The sequence below is a fragment of the Chiloscyllium plagiosum genome, chromosome 40 (genome assembly GCF_004010195.1).
Source record: "Chiloscyllium plagiosum isolate BGI_BamShark_2017 chromosome 40, ASM401019v2, whole genome shotgun sequence".
Lineage (NCBI taxonomy): Eukaryota > Metazoa > Chordata > Chondrichthyes > Orectolobiformes > Hemiscylliidae > Chiloscyllium > Chiloscyllium plagiosum.
Genome location: NC_057749.1, coordinates 19232116 through 19248128, shown reverse-complemented (window position 1 = coordinate 19248128; position 16013 = coordinate 19232116). Strand labels below are relative to the sequence as shown.

Below are 16013 nucleotides of genomic sequence, written 5' to 3'. Positions count from 1 at the left end.
ACTGTTCAAATGGTTTACAACAAAATATTGTAACGGATGTTCAAAAGTCCTCTTGTATGAGGGCTTTAGATAGTTATGGGAGGTTGTTGAGTCAGTCTACCTGTCCAACATTCTCATAAACCTTAGCAGTATTGTATCTCTCCTCCACTTGTGAAAAAAGGAAATCAGTGACAACAATCCAGTTATTATTTCAGTAGTCAATAGACAATTACTAAAAACATTTAGGATCTTATTGGCTGAAAAGTTTAAACAAACATATGGTGAAACATCATCACTGTCGTTCAATAGCAAATTTAACTGATGTCCAAGTGAAGGATAGCAAACGTAAGCAAATTAGACAGCTCGTAAAATAAAAGGATAGTGAGAATCTAGAACAGAGCGCCATGGAAACAAGAGATTAGCAATTCTGAATGGTGAACCATCTCCTCATCTCAGTCACAGTATTGTGGATCTTTGGAATTATCTACCTCAGAGATTTTTAGATAGTAAGGGAATTGAGGAAATTCCCTTGCAGGAACATAGTTCATAAGTTCATACGCTATAGGAGCAGAATTAGGCATTTGGCCCATCGAGTCTTCTCTGCCATTCGATCATGGCTGATAGGTTCCTCACCCCCATTTTCCTGCCTTCTCCCCATAACCCTTCAACCCATTACCAATTAAATCTCTAACTCCTCCTTAAATTTACTCACTACCCCAGCATCTGCCGCACTTTGGCGTAGCGAACTCCAGAAATTCACAACCCTTTGGGAGAAGTAGTTTCTCCTCAACTCTCCTTTAAATTTGCTGCCCCTTGTCCTAAGACTATGACCTCTCATCCTTGAATGCCCCAAAATAGGAATCATCTGCTCCACATCTATTTTATCCACACCTTTTATCATCTTGAATATCTCAATTTAATCTGCACTCGTTATTTTAAATTCCAGAGAGAGTAGAGGCCTAAACTGTTCAATCTCTCTTCATACGACAAACCGCCCATCTCTGGGATCCATCTCGTGAACCTCCTCTGAACTACATCCAATGCCACAACACCTTTCCTCAAATAAGAGGACCAAAACATTGCACAACACTCCAGGTGCAGTCTCACCAATACCTTGTATCGTTGCAACAATATTTCCTTACCTTGAAATTCTATTCCTTCAGCTATAAAAGCTAACATTCCATTCACTTTCTTTATTATCTGCTGTGCCTGTGTAGCTAGTTTTCTATGACTCATGAATGAGCATACCCTGATCCCTCTGCACCGGAGGGCCCTGAAGTCTCTCCCCATTGAGATAATAGGCTGCCTTCCCATTTTTACAACCAAAGTGCCTGACCTCACACTTATCTTCGTTAAACTCAAGCTGCCACATTTGGCCCAGTCTCATAACCTATCCATATCTATTTGTAAGGTTCTTATTTCTTCATTGCAATTTACCATCCCACCTGTTTTTGTGTCATCCACAAATTTGACTCTCGAGCCTTCTATCCCTGTACCCAAGTTGTTAATATAAATTGTAAATAGCTGGGGTCCAAGGACGGAACCCCATGGCACCCCACTATTACATCTTGCCGTCTAGAAAAAAAAACACTTATCCCGACTCTCTGTCCATCAGCCTATCATCTATCCAAGCTAATAAATTAGTCATAAACCCATATGCTCCAACCTCGTGAATTAACCGTATCAAACGCCTTCCGGAAATCCAGATATATTACATTTACAGGAGCCCCCTTATCCACTTTGCTTGTTACATTTTTGAAGAACTCTAGAAAATTAGTCAAACATGATTTGCCCTTCATAAAACCATGCTGACTCTGATGGATAGCGTTTTGATTTGCTTCCTTGATAATGAATTCTAACACTTTCCCAACAACAGATGTTCAGCTAACTGGTCTGTAATTTTTCACATATTGTCTCCCTCCCTTTTTGAATAAGGGCATTATATTAGCAGTTTTCTAACCCACTGGAACTTTTTCCATGTCCAGGGAATTTTGGAATAGTGTAATCAATGGATCCATTATCTCCACTGCCACTTCCTTTAATATTCTAGGATGTAGGCCATCAGACCCAGGGGACTTGCCTCCTAATAGTTTGCTGAGCACCTTTTCGTCATCGATGTTGATTGTTCCAAGTTCTACCCTTTTTATTGCCTTTTCCAATAGGAATGGTATTATTCTTAGAATCCTTACAATGTGGGCACAGGTCTTAGGCCCAACAAGTCCACACTGACCCGCCGAAGAGTAGGTCCGCCCAAACCCATTACTCAATACTCTATATTTACCCTTGATTAATGCACCTAACCTGAACCACATTCCTGAACACTATGGACAATTTAGCATGGCCAATTTACCTAATCTGCACATCTTTGGATTGTGGGAGGAAACTGGAGCAAACCCACGCAGACATGGGGAGAATGTACAAACTCCACACAGACAGTCGCCCAAGGCTAGAATCGAACGCAGGTGCCTGGCGCTGTGAGGCAGCAGTGCTAACCACTGTGCCACCATGTCGCCCATATTGTTCTCCATCGTGAAAATGGAGGCAAAGTATTGATTTAGCATCTCTGCCATTTCAGTGCTCCCCACTATTAACTCTCCGGTTTCATCTTCCAAGAGACCAACACCGACCTGAGCGATTCTCTTCCCTTTTATATTCCTATAGAAGCTTTTGCTATCCTTTTTGATATTTTATGTTAGTTATCTTTGGTAATTTACCTTAGCTCTTTTTATTAATTTTTTTAGTATCCCTTTGTTTATGTTTGAAAGTTTTGCAAGCTTTGATCCTGCCACTGGCCTTTGCAATATATCTTGTTTTTGATTGTCCTTGCCCTCCTTGTTTAGCTATGGATTTCCCCCCGCACTCCCCTTACCATCTTTCTTTCTCACTGGGATATATTTTAGTTGTGTCAATTGACACTTAACAGAGAGGGGATAAATAATTATGGACTAATATCGAGTTGGGGGGAAGCTGGAGGAGTAGTGGTAACATCACCCAATTTGCAATCGAGAACTGCAGGATAACCATCGGAGACCATGGATTCAAATCATACTACAGCAGCTGGTGAAATTGAAATTTAATTTGTCAAACTGAATTTAATTCAATAAGTCTGAAACATAAAGTTGGTCCCAGTAATAGCGACTACAAACCAACTTTGGTAATCAGAGAAACGTATTTGGTTCATTAATGTCCTTTAGGGAAGGAAATCACTCCCCAGTGTGGCCACATGTCATAGAGATGTACAGCATGGAAACAGACCCTTCGGTCCAACCAGTCCACGCTGACCAGATATCCCAACCCAATCCAGTCCCGCTCTAGTTCTGGAGTCCCCGACCCCAGGGAAAATACTTAGTCTATTTATCCTATCCATGCCCATCATAATTTTGTAAAACTCTATGAGGTCACCACTCAGCCTCTGACGCTCCAGGGAAAACAGCCCCAGCCTGTTTAGCCTCTTCCCATGACAATTTGGTTAACTCTTAACTGCCCCCCTGAAATAGCCAAGAAGCCAAGCAATACAAGGAGTCTTAAAACTGGACAACAAATGCTGGGTCTGCCAATGACACCCACATTCCATGATGAATAAAGAAAAACTTTTAAAAGCTCTGCTTCTTCCTCTGTCCAAATTTTGTGTTCTTTTTAAAAACAGAAAATGCTAGAGAAACTCTGGCAGCATATGTGGAGAAATTAACAGAATGAACATTTCTAGTCCGATACGACACGTCTTCTCACAGTGGTGATGAAGAGTCATTTTGGACTTGAATTGTTTATTCTGATTCTCTCTGCATAGGTTGTACCAGTCCTGCAACATCTTTTCCCCAGCATTTTCTGTTTTTGTTTCAGATTTGCAGCAGCTGCAGTATTTTGCTTTTACTTGTGTTCTTTTTACAAGTTGATCCCATGAAAAGTGCAGATCTAGCTGTTTATCAGTGGAATAAAATAAAGTCAGTGCAGTATCAAAACTCTGCTGCTAGATGGCAGCAGCATTTAGTATACACTAAGTCTAGTAATACAAAAAATGCCGAGTTCATTTTTACAGAATTGTTCATTGAATTCAAAGTTTTGGGATTTTAGAAAACTCAAACCTACTTCCGTAGTATTAGTTGCGATGCTCTCTGATATGGTTCCCAATTTCAAAATGTGGCAGAGGCATACCAGGCAAACAGCTATGCTTGTCAATTAAAGCAATGCTTCTTAAAGTGGGAGCCCAAGTGGGATTGTGAACTGAAATTTGTAGGTCAAAATCTCTGACTAATGCCCAGGCACCATGAAGCTCTGATTATGTGACGGGTGAGTTAGGAGCAGGATTAGGCCATTCAGCCCCACAAACCTGTTCCATTAGGCAAAAATATCATGGCTGAATCTGATTGTAACCTCAAAACTGCAATCCTATCAACCCCTGAAAATCTTTCACTCCCTTGCTCGACAAGAATCTAGCTACCTCGGTCTTAAAAATATTCAAACTCTACTTCCATCACCCTCTTCCTTAGATTCACAACTCTCAGAGAGAAAAATGATCACCTCACCAAGTCTTAAATAAGTGATCCTTGGTTTTTAAACAGTGACTCCTACTTCTAGGTTTTCCCAGTAAGAGGAAACATCCTTTCTGCATTCAAAATGCCAAGACTCCGGAGGATCTTTTCATTTCAATCAAGTCACCTCCTACTCTTCTAAACCCCAGAGGATATAAACCCAGCCGATTCAACACTTTCTCACAGACAACCCTCTGATTTCAGGTTTTGTCTGGTAAATCTTCTCTGAACTGCCTCCAACACATTTACAGTATCCTTAAATAAGGTGCCCAGTACTGTATACTCTATTGCAGATGCATTCTCACCAGTGCCCTATAACTAAAGTATAACTCCTCTGGATATTATGGGATTAGGATAGTTAGATACTTGTTTTTGACTAGTACATACCTGATGGGCTGAAGGGTCTTTTCTCTCTGACTCCCTACTTTGGATTCAATTTCTCTTGTGATAATAAATAACATTCTATTTATTTTCTTAAATACTTGCTTCACCAGCATACTAACCTTTTGTGATCCATGCACAAGGACTTGCAAATCTCTCTAAATCTTAAAGCGCTGAAATCTCTCACCAGCCAAGAGAACCCGTCTTGTAACAGCTGTGCTCCCAAAACTTCCCTCATATCCCACTTTCCCAATTCTCACTTGGGGGAAGGACAATTTCCAAGCTTCAAAATGGGGCCACAGTGGGAAAATGCTTGGGAAGTACTGCTAGTTGTTAAAACATTGACAGCAAATTGGAAGTAAAACTAAGTAAATGAAAGGGTTGGGGAAGAAAAGAGATAATATGGGCAACAAAGAGAAGACAAGTGAACAGAAGAATTTAAACTTGAAATAAAAATAGTAGGTGTTGGCAAACACTAAGCCAGTCAGGTGGCATCTAGGTTTGCTTTCGTTTTAACAATGTTATTATACACTTGATTTTTACAGTACATTCCAAACAGTAAGTAAACAAAGTATAATACTCCCCCAGACTATCATGAGGGATTTTTAAAAAAAGTATAAAATCATAGAAACCCTACTCTGTAGAAGCAAGCCAGTTGGTACATCGAGTCCACACAGCCTTTCCAAAAGAACATCCCACCCAAACTCACCCCCTTATCCTATCCCCACAACCCTGTATATCCCATGGCTAATCTACTTAATTGACAAATCCCTAGACAGTGGGAGGAAACTGGAACACCTGGAGGAAAACCACGCAGACATAGGGAGAATGTGCAAACTCCACACAGACAGTCGCCTGAGGGTAGAATCGAACCCCGGTCCCTGGTGCTGTGAGGCAGCAGAACCGCCCCATAAAGTAATAAAAGACAAAAGAAATTCAAGAAAATTGCTACAAAGAGAGATGTATTACCAAAGTTTTTTGGCTTTTACTCATCAGGACAAATGAAAGAATGCCAAATTTCAAACGATTACAACTATTTATATCACACAAAAAAAAGGGTTGAACGTTTGAACAGTCAACTCTGACTAACACTGAGAAAGTAGTGTGGAAGTATAAGCTTCCTAAGGCTTCCAGGTAATTCAAAACCTTACTATGCAAACAAAAGAAATATGTTCAAGCCAAGAATGGCTCACTGGAATGAACATTGTTAGCAACAATGAGCCACGTTACAAGCTTGGCTGATAATTTCACATTGAATTGTAGTGCAGTTACTTTGTGTCAGGTGACTGTTTTAATAATAAAGAATACCGTAGGGCAGAGGTTAAATGATGAAATTTACACCGAGTAAAGGCAAGTATAGACCAAGTCTTTATTTAAGCAGCCTTCATCGAAAGACTTTGCCAACATCTTGACATGCCTATCAGCTTCACCAAATTAGTAAAATACTAACTGATAAACCCTGCCTTCTTTGTTTAAAGGTTTACCTTGGAGTTAATTTATGTTACTTATGTGGAGCTGCTGTACGTAATGTTTCAAATGTCCTGTCACACTCACCCAATTAAGTGGTCAACTTCTCAAACTGATTCTGAATGTAAAAATATTTTCAGTGATGGAAATTCAAAGTGTTCCTGTGAGAAATTACTCAAGTGTACATGTTGAGTTATTTAATAACATTATGGAGAGATGAGTAAGAGATTTGTCTTGATCTTTATAAATTAATAATGAGGGACTGAAGAAAATATAAAGGAATTCCACTTCATACGCCACATGCATACACCATGTGTACTAGATAGCTTTCTTAAAATAGGACTTGACAAGAATCCCTTTTTAATTGAACAAATCCAATGATATTCATGTATAACAGAAGAGGCTTAAAACGGTTTAATCTCAGCGTAAACAGAAGTGCTGGGAACATACAGTAGATCAGATAGCACCAATGTAGGCAGAAGCTTAGGTTTACAGATAAGAATTCTTATGACCTGACATATTAATTCTTGATTTCCCCTCTGTTACCTGCTTTTTATGTTTCTGTGTCAGATTTCCAGCACCCATCCACAGTGTTTTACTTTTTGTAACTTAAAACACATGCTATTTGCAAGCTGTGTACTGACCTGGCGAGCCCTGAGCAGCGCAGTTCTCCTGTACATGTAGTCTTCTGATTTGAAGACATACACCATCTTGTAAGAGTTGAGTTTAAAATTGCACTGCGCTTTATCATAGTTCTCTGCATTTTCTATGGATTTCTTATTGCTGCATTCCTTCCCTTCCTTTTCCTGCTGCTCCCGACCCCGTTGGCACTTGCGAATTCGGCGCAGATTCCTAAAAGAGAAAAGGACATACAGGTCAGTGACTCAGATGAGTGCAATGGAACAAAGAAGTTGATAAAGTTCAAGATCTGCAAAACATCAGTCACTGTCGTCATCCCACCTTTGTGCTTGCCTCCAAATTCCTCAAATTACAATTCAGAAAACTTTGCAATGACTTTCTAAAGAATATTATGAAGGAGGCCATTTGGCCCACGTGTCCAAGCCTATTCTCCGAAATGTCTATTTAATTATTTCCACTCTCCTGCTCTTTCCCTCCAGGTCCATAAGTTTCAAAAATTCAGGTTGACTTTTAAGTCAAAATTCACCATTAAATAGATTTAACATAGGCTGGACATGCTGACACCCAGCATGAGTAGCAACATTGCTCATAAATATAGCAATAGTGACAAATACCAATTCATGATTCAGTTTTAATATTAGCTGAGAGATAATGTGTTAAAGCGAAATGTTCATTTTAATGTTTAAAAATAAGCTTAATATCGTGCACACATCAGCAATAATCAAGGGTGAGCATGCAAGTTAGCAATCATCATTGACACATTGGTGTTAACAAACATATCATCTAAATTATTTGGTAAAAGAAGCAAAAGCAAAAGCAAAATGTTTTCCCATTGTAAGTAAAAATCTGGGCTGCACCGCCTGTCCAGATAGGTGGAGGCAGATTCAATTGAAGGGAACTGGACACAATCAGTCAAATGACCTCCTCGATCGATCCTGTGATCCAGTGATGCTTTCTAATTTGCAAAAGCTGTTCATTCAAATGTGCAGATCCTCAAAATTAATTTCACTCTGTCATGCATGCCTGCTAATTTAAAAGTACCAATTGTTCGTATCCTGCACAAAACCATGGGCTGCTGCATTTCCATGCACTTAGGGGGAACATTATAAATTCTCGTTCCATCCGTGCTCATGAAAAACACCATTAAAAATCCTTGGTAAATATAACTATCCCAAAACATATGCAGCACAACTGTAAAATTCTGTGCAAGCAACAAAACTACTTTGTACAAGAGATTATACAGTGATGACCAATTGTGGGAAAAAAACACTTTTTAGTTTCCTATGATTTATGCATTCCACTTCGGAACCACCAAGGATAAAGGACCTCAGTTCTTGTGATTGGAATATGTGAACAGAAATAAAAATAAATACATTTAAATTGTGCCGGTAAAGAGACTGCCCAACCAGTTAAACAAAGCGATAAGGTTAAAAACATAACCAGTCCTTGTTGCCTCTTGTTCCTGTGGGAAGCTAGAGAAGTGAATGTTGGGCCTCTTGCTGAGTTTTGTATCATCGATAGTCACAGGTGAGGTGCTGGAAGCCTGGAGGTTGGTTAATGTGGTGCCACTGTTTAAGAAGGGCAGTAAAGACAAGCCAGGGAACTATAGACTGATGAGCCTGAACTCAGAGGTGGGCAAGTTGTTGGAGGGAATCCTGAGGGACAGGATGTACATGTATTTGGAAAGGCACTGGCTCAAAGGTAGAAGACAGAGGGTGGTGGTGGAGGGTTGTTTTTTAGACTGGAGGCCGGTGACCAGTGGAGTGCCACAAGGATCGGTGCAGGGTCCTCTACTTTTTGTCATTTACATAAATCATTTGAATGCAAGCATAAGAGGTACAGTTAGTAAGTTTGCAGATGACACCAAAATTGGAGTTGTAGTGGACAGCGAAGAGGGTTACCTCAGATTACAACAGGATCTGGACCAGATGGGCCAATGGGCTGAGAAGTGGCAGATGGAGTTTAATTCAGATAAATGCGAGGTGTTGCATTTTGGGAAAACAAATCTTAGCAGGACTTATACACTTAATGGTAAGGTCCTTGGGAGTGTTGCTGAACAAAGAGACCTTGGAGTGCAGGTTCATAGCTCCTTGAAAGTGGAGTCGCAAATAGATAGGATGGTGAAGAAGGCGTTTTGTATGCTTTTCTTTATTGGTCAGAGTATTGAATACAGGAGTTGGGAGGTCACGTTGCGGCTGTACAGGACATTGGTTAGGCCACTGTTGGAATAGTGCGTGCAATTGTGGTCTCCTTCCTATCGGAAAGATGTTGTGAAACTTGAAAGGATTCAGAAAAGATTTACAAGGATGTTTCCAGGGTTGGAGGATTTGAGCTGCAGGGAGAGGCTGAACAGGCTGGGGCTGTTTTACCAGGAGCGTCGGAGGCTGAGGGGTGACCTTATAGAGGTTTACAAAAGTATGAGGAGCATGGATAGGATAAATAGACAAAATCATTTCTCTGGGTTCGGGGAGTCCAGAACTAGAGGGCATAGGTTTCGGGTGAGAGGGGAAAGATATAAAAGAGACCTAAGGGGCAACTTTTTCACGCAGAGGGTGGTATGTGTATGGAATGAGCTGCCAGAGGATGTGGTGGATTTAAGAGGCATTTGGGTGGGTATATGAATAGGAAGGGTTTGGAGGGATATGGGCCGGGTGCTGGCAGGTGGGACTAGATTGGGTTGGGATATCTGGTCGGCATGGACAGGTTGAGCCCAAGGGTCTGTTTCAATGCTGTACATCTCTATGACTCTATGCAGAAGTGGGTACTGCAGATTAGAGTCAAGGTTAGAGTGGTGCTGGAAAAGCACACCTTCCTGACGAAGGGCTTTTGCCCGAAATGTCAATTTTCCTGCTCCTCGGATGCTGCCTGACCTGCTGTGCTTTTCCATCATCGCTCTAAATTGCCTCTTGTTCTATGTCAATGGTATATCATACCATCAATTGGATTAGATTCCCTACAGCATGGAAACAGGCCCTTGGGCCCAACAAGTCCACAATGACCCTCTGAAAAGTAACCCACCCAGATTCATTCCCTTACATTTACTCCTGACTAATGCACCTAACTCTATGGGCAATTTAGTATGGCCAATTCACCTAACCTGCACATCTTTGGATTTTGGGAGGAAACTGGAGCACCAGGAGGAAGCCCCCGCGAGAAGAATGTGCAAACTCCACACAGACAGTCGCCTGAGGCCGGAATCGAACCTGGGTCCCTAGCGCTGTGAGGCAGCAGTGCTAACCACTGAGCCACCGTGCCGCCCCTATTATAGTCATTGTATTATACTGCAAACCTCAGGTACTGAATAAAGCTCTCTTGTACTCTGTCCAGCTACTATATCTAAATCTCAACATTTTCATCACCTATAGTCAGACCCCACCACCAAAAATATATTTCCCTCCCTAACAATATGTGTTCCATAGGGACCGATCCCTCTGCAAGTCCCTCGTTAGTCCACACACCCTACCAACCCCCGTCCACCCCAGGCAGCTTCCCCTACTGCCACAAGAGGTGCAAGACTTGTCCCCTCTCACCTCCATCCAAGGCCCCAAGGGATCATTCCAAATCCAGCAGATCCACTTGCATACCCTCGAACCTCATTTACTGCATCCATTGCTCCAGATGTGGTCTCCACTACAGAGAGACTGAGCGCAAATTCATACAATGGTTCAGGGAACACCGCTGCTCTGTAGGCACCAAACAACCCCACCTTCCAGTGGCTATCCATTTCAACTCCCAATGACATGTTCATTCTGGGTCTCCTGCACCATCTAAACAAGGCCACCTGCAAGTTGGAGGAAGAAACCTCATTTTCCACCTCGGGAGCCTACAACCACTTGGCCTCAACATCGAATTCACCAGTTTCCAAATCTCCCCACCCCATCCCAGATCCAACCCTCCGTCTTGGCACCACCCTCTTGACCTGACCTCCCTGTCCATTTTCCTTCCCATCTATTCATTGCATGCTTCCCACTGAGCTATCACAAAAACCTTCTATCTGCATCCACTTATCGCCATCGCACCTACCTTCCCCCAGCCACACCACCCCCATTTATTTCTGAACCCCTTCCCCCTCCCCACTTCTAATGAAAGATCCTGCCCAAAGCAACTCTCCTGCTCCTCAGATGCTGTCTGACTTGCTGTGTTTTTTTCCAGTGCCACACTTTATCTAACTGTTTTAAAGAAAGGCAGGGGTGTTATTTCAGGAGTCTTAGTCAATACATATATCCCTCAAACAAAGTAACAAAGCAGATTATCTGAGCAGTATCATAGTTTATCAGAATTTGCTACACACATTTGGTCATCGTGTTTCCTAAGTACAATAGTGACTACTGTTATGACATGATGTAAACTCTCCTGCTTAATTTAAAACCAGCCACACAGAAAAGATTTATCCCGTGCAGTAATCTGCAAAAATTTAATAGGCCAAGAACTAGTTCAAGTAAAAATTAACAATTTAATTTCTTAAAGCATAACAAAGAATAATTAACTAACAACTATTTACAACTCCTTCCTCTAACCTATCTTATACCTTGCCCTTCTACAATACTAGTCCAATAAAACTCCCAAGTAGGATTTACAAAATAAAACTGCTTATCACAAAACCAGGCAGCTTTCAGTTTTCTCTGTATTACTGTCTTCTTCTTTTTGGACATTCTGCTTCACAGGTTACTGATCAATAAAGGTATCTTTCAGAGAGCTACTTTTCAGGCTGTCTTTTTACATGCTGGGGCTTAGCAGTTCTCCTCTCAACTGTTCAGTTTTCCCAGTCTTACACTCTCAAAGCATCAGATTGTGTCATGGGCTTTTAAGAATGTCAATATACTCAATTCAAACATGATTGGAACTTGGTATTTTTTCATGGTATAATTTAAACTGATTGGCCTAATTTGAATCTGTTTTGTCATTTCTAGGCAACCAGCTAATTTAGCTTTTGACCAAGTGTGTTACATTGTTATCTTACTGAGAACACTTGGTGCTGTCAGGTAGATCTACCAGCTTTTAACTCTCTTAAAAGGTACAGTACACCCATATCTTCATAACACTACACTTAAATAAGAGTACTTAGTTGCCTGCAGTGCTTTAAGGTGTCCCTAGATTATGAAAAGCACTATATAAATATAAGCTTTTTTCCCCTTTTTATGGAGGATGCAGTTGAATATATCTCTAAAAACAAGGTCTTAGCTTCTTTCTCAGTGATGGTGTTGATGGCTGGTAACTGACAAAGCAAAATATACTCCACCTCCTACTGAAGCATACTGTTCAGAAACCAACTTACTTTAAACCTTATTACTGTGAGAAATAAGTAACTGAAAGAATATTTGCAGGTGATAAATAAAAGGGTTTAAATGTTACAGTTGAATGTACTAAAACACGTGCTTCCAAGCAATGTACTGACAAATATATTTTAGGACAATAATTTCTCAGGAAGGTCTACAAATTGAATTTACTGCCTTAAAGTAGCTCACAGGGTGCAATGGAATGTGTAAAACCCTTACAAGGAATAGTAATGCCCAACATGTTACCTTGTGATCAATCAACATATCTTGGTTAAGTGAATGTGAACAAAAACAAATTCTCTCCATCTCACCTCTCAAAGATTATTCCTATCACAATGACCAGTTATTATAATGACGCATAGTATGTCCATGATACTTTGTGCAGTGAACTCTCAAAAAGGGTGCACATTGAAACTGGTGAATGCAGTTGCATTTAATATATTCAATCTTCCATCTCACCTCTGAATTTTTAAACTTCTTTTTCTCTTTTCAATGTTATTTGCTCATTCAAACATTAGGAACAGGAAAATGCCACTTAGCCCATGGAGCCTGTTTTTCTATCAAATTAGATCACTACTGATGTAGAACACAATGACATTTATTCATCTTTTGTTCCATATCCCTTGACATTCTTACTTCTGTCTTAGTCTTGAAAATCTCACATATCCACCGTCTGTTAGAGGACATGATTGCACATTTCCATTATTGTGTGAAAAATTTCCTTCATGATAAATGATCAAATTCCAATTCAGTGAATGTATTTCTTTTTGGATTCCCTCTGCTTCTCTGTCTCTACTCTACTAATCTTTTTTTAATTTTAAGTATCTCACCTTCTGAACTCAAGAGATATATTGCACATTTCAAATATTTACGCTAATAATTAAACCGTTGAACTGTTCTTTCATTTTAGTACATCTCAATTGTATTCCTTTCAAGACAAACATATCCAGCCTGTGGTAGTGATCAGAACTGAATGTAATACTTCAAATGGGGTCTGACTGAAGCTCTGTGCAATCTGGGGATTTTACCCTTTTCCCTATGCAATAAGCCTTTTGGATAACATTGCAGTGGGCATGTTGATTGCTCCTGATTTATACACTACCTCTCAACTCCTTTGCTCTTCCAGTTTCTGGTCTTGTGCTATTAATAAAATATTCTGATTAGCCATTCTTAGTTCATCTCATACTTCTCCACATTGAACTCCATATGATTGTAGCTTCCTGTTCCCACCCAGCGACGTATTCTGCCTTCTGACTTAGCATCATTTACAAACCCGAATGTGCAATTCTGTAATAATTCACCTAAGTCATTTATATGGTGAAACACTGAGGGTCAAAAACACATCCCCGAGGAGCATGACATCTCACATTATAGCAATCAAGTAGATTCTCTTTATCCCTCACCCACTTAAACAACCAATTATCAATACATGCCAAAGATTGCCTCTGATTCCACACACACACCCACAGCCTTGTTAATTTCTTGCAATGGAATCTTACTAATTTGCTTTCCTACAATGCACAAAGACAAGATAAATAAACAATCTTCTGTTCTTGTTGTGAATGACGTCCTCAAAAAACTCAACTGTATTATCCAGACATGATCTACCCTTCACAACTTCAACTCTAATTACCTCATACTTGTTCAGCAGCTCACTTCACCCATGACAATACTGTAGGAAGACTACTGGAATCTGGTATATTATCTGTTTCTTTACAAAAGGACTTAAAAAGCATTAGAAACGGTACAGAGGAGTTTTATCAGAATATTAGCTGTTTGAAGAACTTTAGTTCTGAGGGCAGGTTGGAAAAAATTTGGAGATGACCTACCAGGTATTCAAGGTGAGAGGCTTTGATGAGGACAATAGCGAAGACAAATCAAACTGAGGGTCATGGATTTAAATTAATTAGCAAAGGATTTAGAAAATGTCATTACTCAAGGGAGCTAATGAGATATGGATCACTCTAGCTCAAAAGGTGGAAGCCGATTTCATAAATAATTTTTAAATGGAGTTGGACAGGTGCTAGAGAATGAAAAACTTGCAGGGTTATGGACAAAAAGCAGGATGTGGAACTAATTGGTACTAATTTTCCAAAAAGCCAGAACATGCAGGATGGTCCAAACTAGTCCCTCTGTGCCGTGTAGTCCTATGGACCTCTCTTCGAAATATTCCACTCATCAGCACACAAATGCAAGACAAAAAGCATGTTTCTTTCAGCAACAATTAAGTTGTGTCCTCCCAAACAACTAAGTATCATTTACAGCGATTCAATGATCATAGCTTAATTAATGGAAAAGCCTTACCTAGGCAGGAACACAGGTTTCTGTGCTAAATGTTCCCGTAGTTCGGGAGAGGTAGAATCGGAATTCATGTAACGATCCAAAAAGTCTGACCAGCGCTGCAATCAAACAGAGAAGTGTTTATTAAATACAATTAGTCCCGTAGGAAGAGAAGTCAGATTACTTGCTCCACGTGATATTTATTTTCTTATATTGAAGTTCAACCTCGGCATACAATTATAAGTTTCTTCCAATGCGAGTGGGTTGGGGGTGTGGTCGGGAAAAAGAAAATCACCCAGGGACACTGTTTCTTCAAATAAAGTTGCACTTAGTGTCATGAAATTTCTCCTATCTCTGCTGATCCACATCCACATATCAAAGCAGAAGCTCAACAGTGAGATCTAGGAGATCAACAAAAGAGAAGAAAGACTTGAAAGACTTGCCTTGGTGTAGCGCCTTTCATAAGCTCAGGACGTCCCAAAGCGCTTTACAGCCAATGAAGTCCTTTTGAAGTGCAGTCACTGTTGTAAATGTAGGAAACGTGGCAGCCAATTTGTGCACAGCAAGCTCCCACAAACAGCAATGTGAAAATGACCAGATAATCTCTGTCTTTTTTAAAAAAAAAGTACTGGTTGAGGGATAAATTTTGGCCAGGACACCGGGGATAATTCCCCTGCTCTTCTTCGAAATAGTGCCTTGGGATCTTTTACGTCCACCTGTGAGGGCAGACGGGGCCTCGGTTTAATGTCTCATCCGAAAGACGACACCTCCAACACCTAAAAGGCTGACACCTGCAATATGGCATGGATAAGTCAGGGGTAAGTTAATTTTGACACATCCAAGCTTCATTAAAATGATAAATCAACAGTAACAACAAAGAACTGATTACAAACTGACTCAAAAATGTACAAGACAGATAATAGCCATATGGCTCAACCAGTCAACATTTCTCCTCTCTACCAGTAGAAACTCTAAGTCCAACAAAAAATAAATGAGACAGACCCTGTAACAGACCAGTCAGAAGTTAATTTATATGGTGAAGTTGAGCTTGAATCAAAACTGTGGAAGGTATTCTAACTACAAAGAAATGCGGCATCTCTCAATCTGTTTGATTTCAGGCTGCTGCTGTCAAGCGAATGGATGGGCATCATGCTCCCACAGTGCTATCAAAATCCATCTTGTGCAGTTGCCAGAGATTGGATATTAGCATCCACACTAGACTATTTTCAGAATTACAATATTGTAATTGACAATCAAGGGTTTTAAAACTCAGTGTGCAGTAGCCAGGAGGAACCTGGAATTTACTAATCCAAAAGGAGGATAAATCACAAGCAGACTGAGCTCTGACATTTTTTTTATGTCTCCTGTTCTACCAGGATAGTGACTGGCACTCGGAACAAACCGAGATCATGAGTTCAAATCTCAGCACATCAAGTTGTGAAACCAAGCTGAATAAATCTGG

The 16013-nt window shown here is 40.4% G+C and overlaps 1 protein-coding gene across 4 annotated transcripts in view; it reads right to left on the bottom strand.

Moving 5' to 3' along the window:
• Positions 1-16013, bottom strand: part of sin3aa (SIN3 transcription regulator family member Aa) — a 125293-nt gene that overhangs the window by 2479 nt on the left and 106801 nt on the right. For all 4 annotated transcript variants that reach the window (XM_043680523.1, XM_043680527.1, XM_043680524.1 and 1 more), the window contains 2 exons: positions 14576-14670; positions 7001-7208 (listed from right to left, as the gene is read on the bottom strand). In XM_043680523.1, the coding sequence (XP_043536458.1) occupies positions 7001-7208; positions 14576-14670 (303 nt within the window). The remainder of the gene's footprint in view (positions 1-7000; positions 7209-14575; positions 14671-16013) is intronic.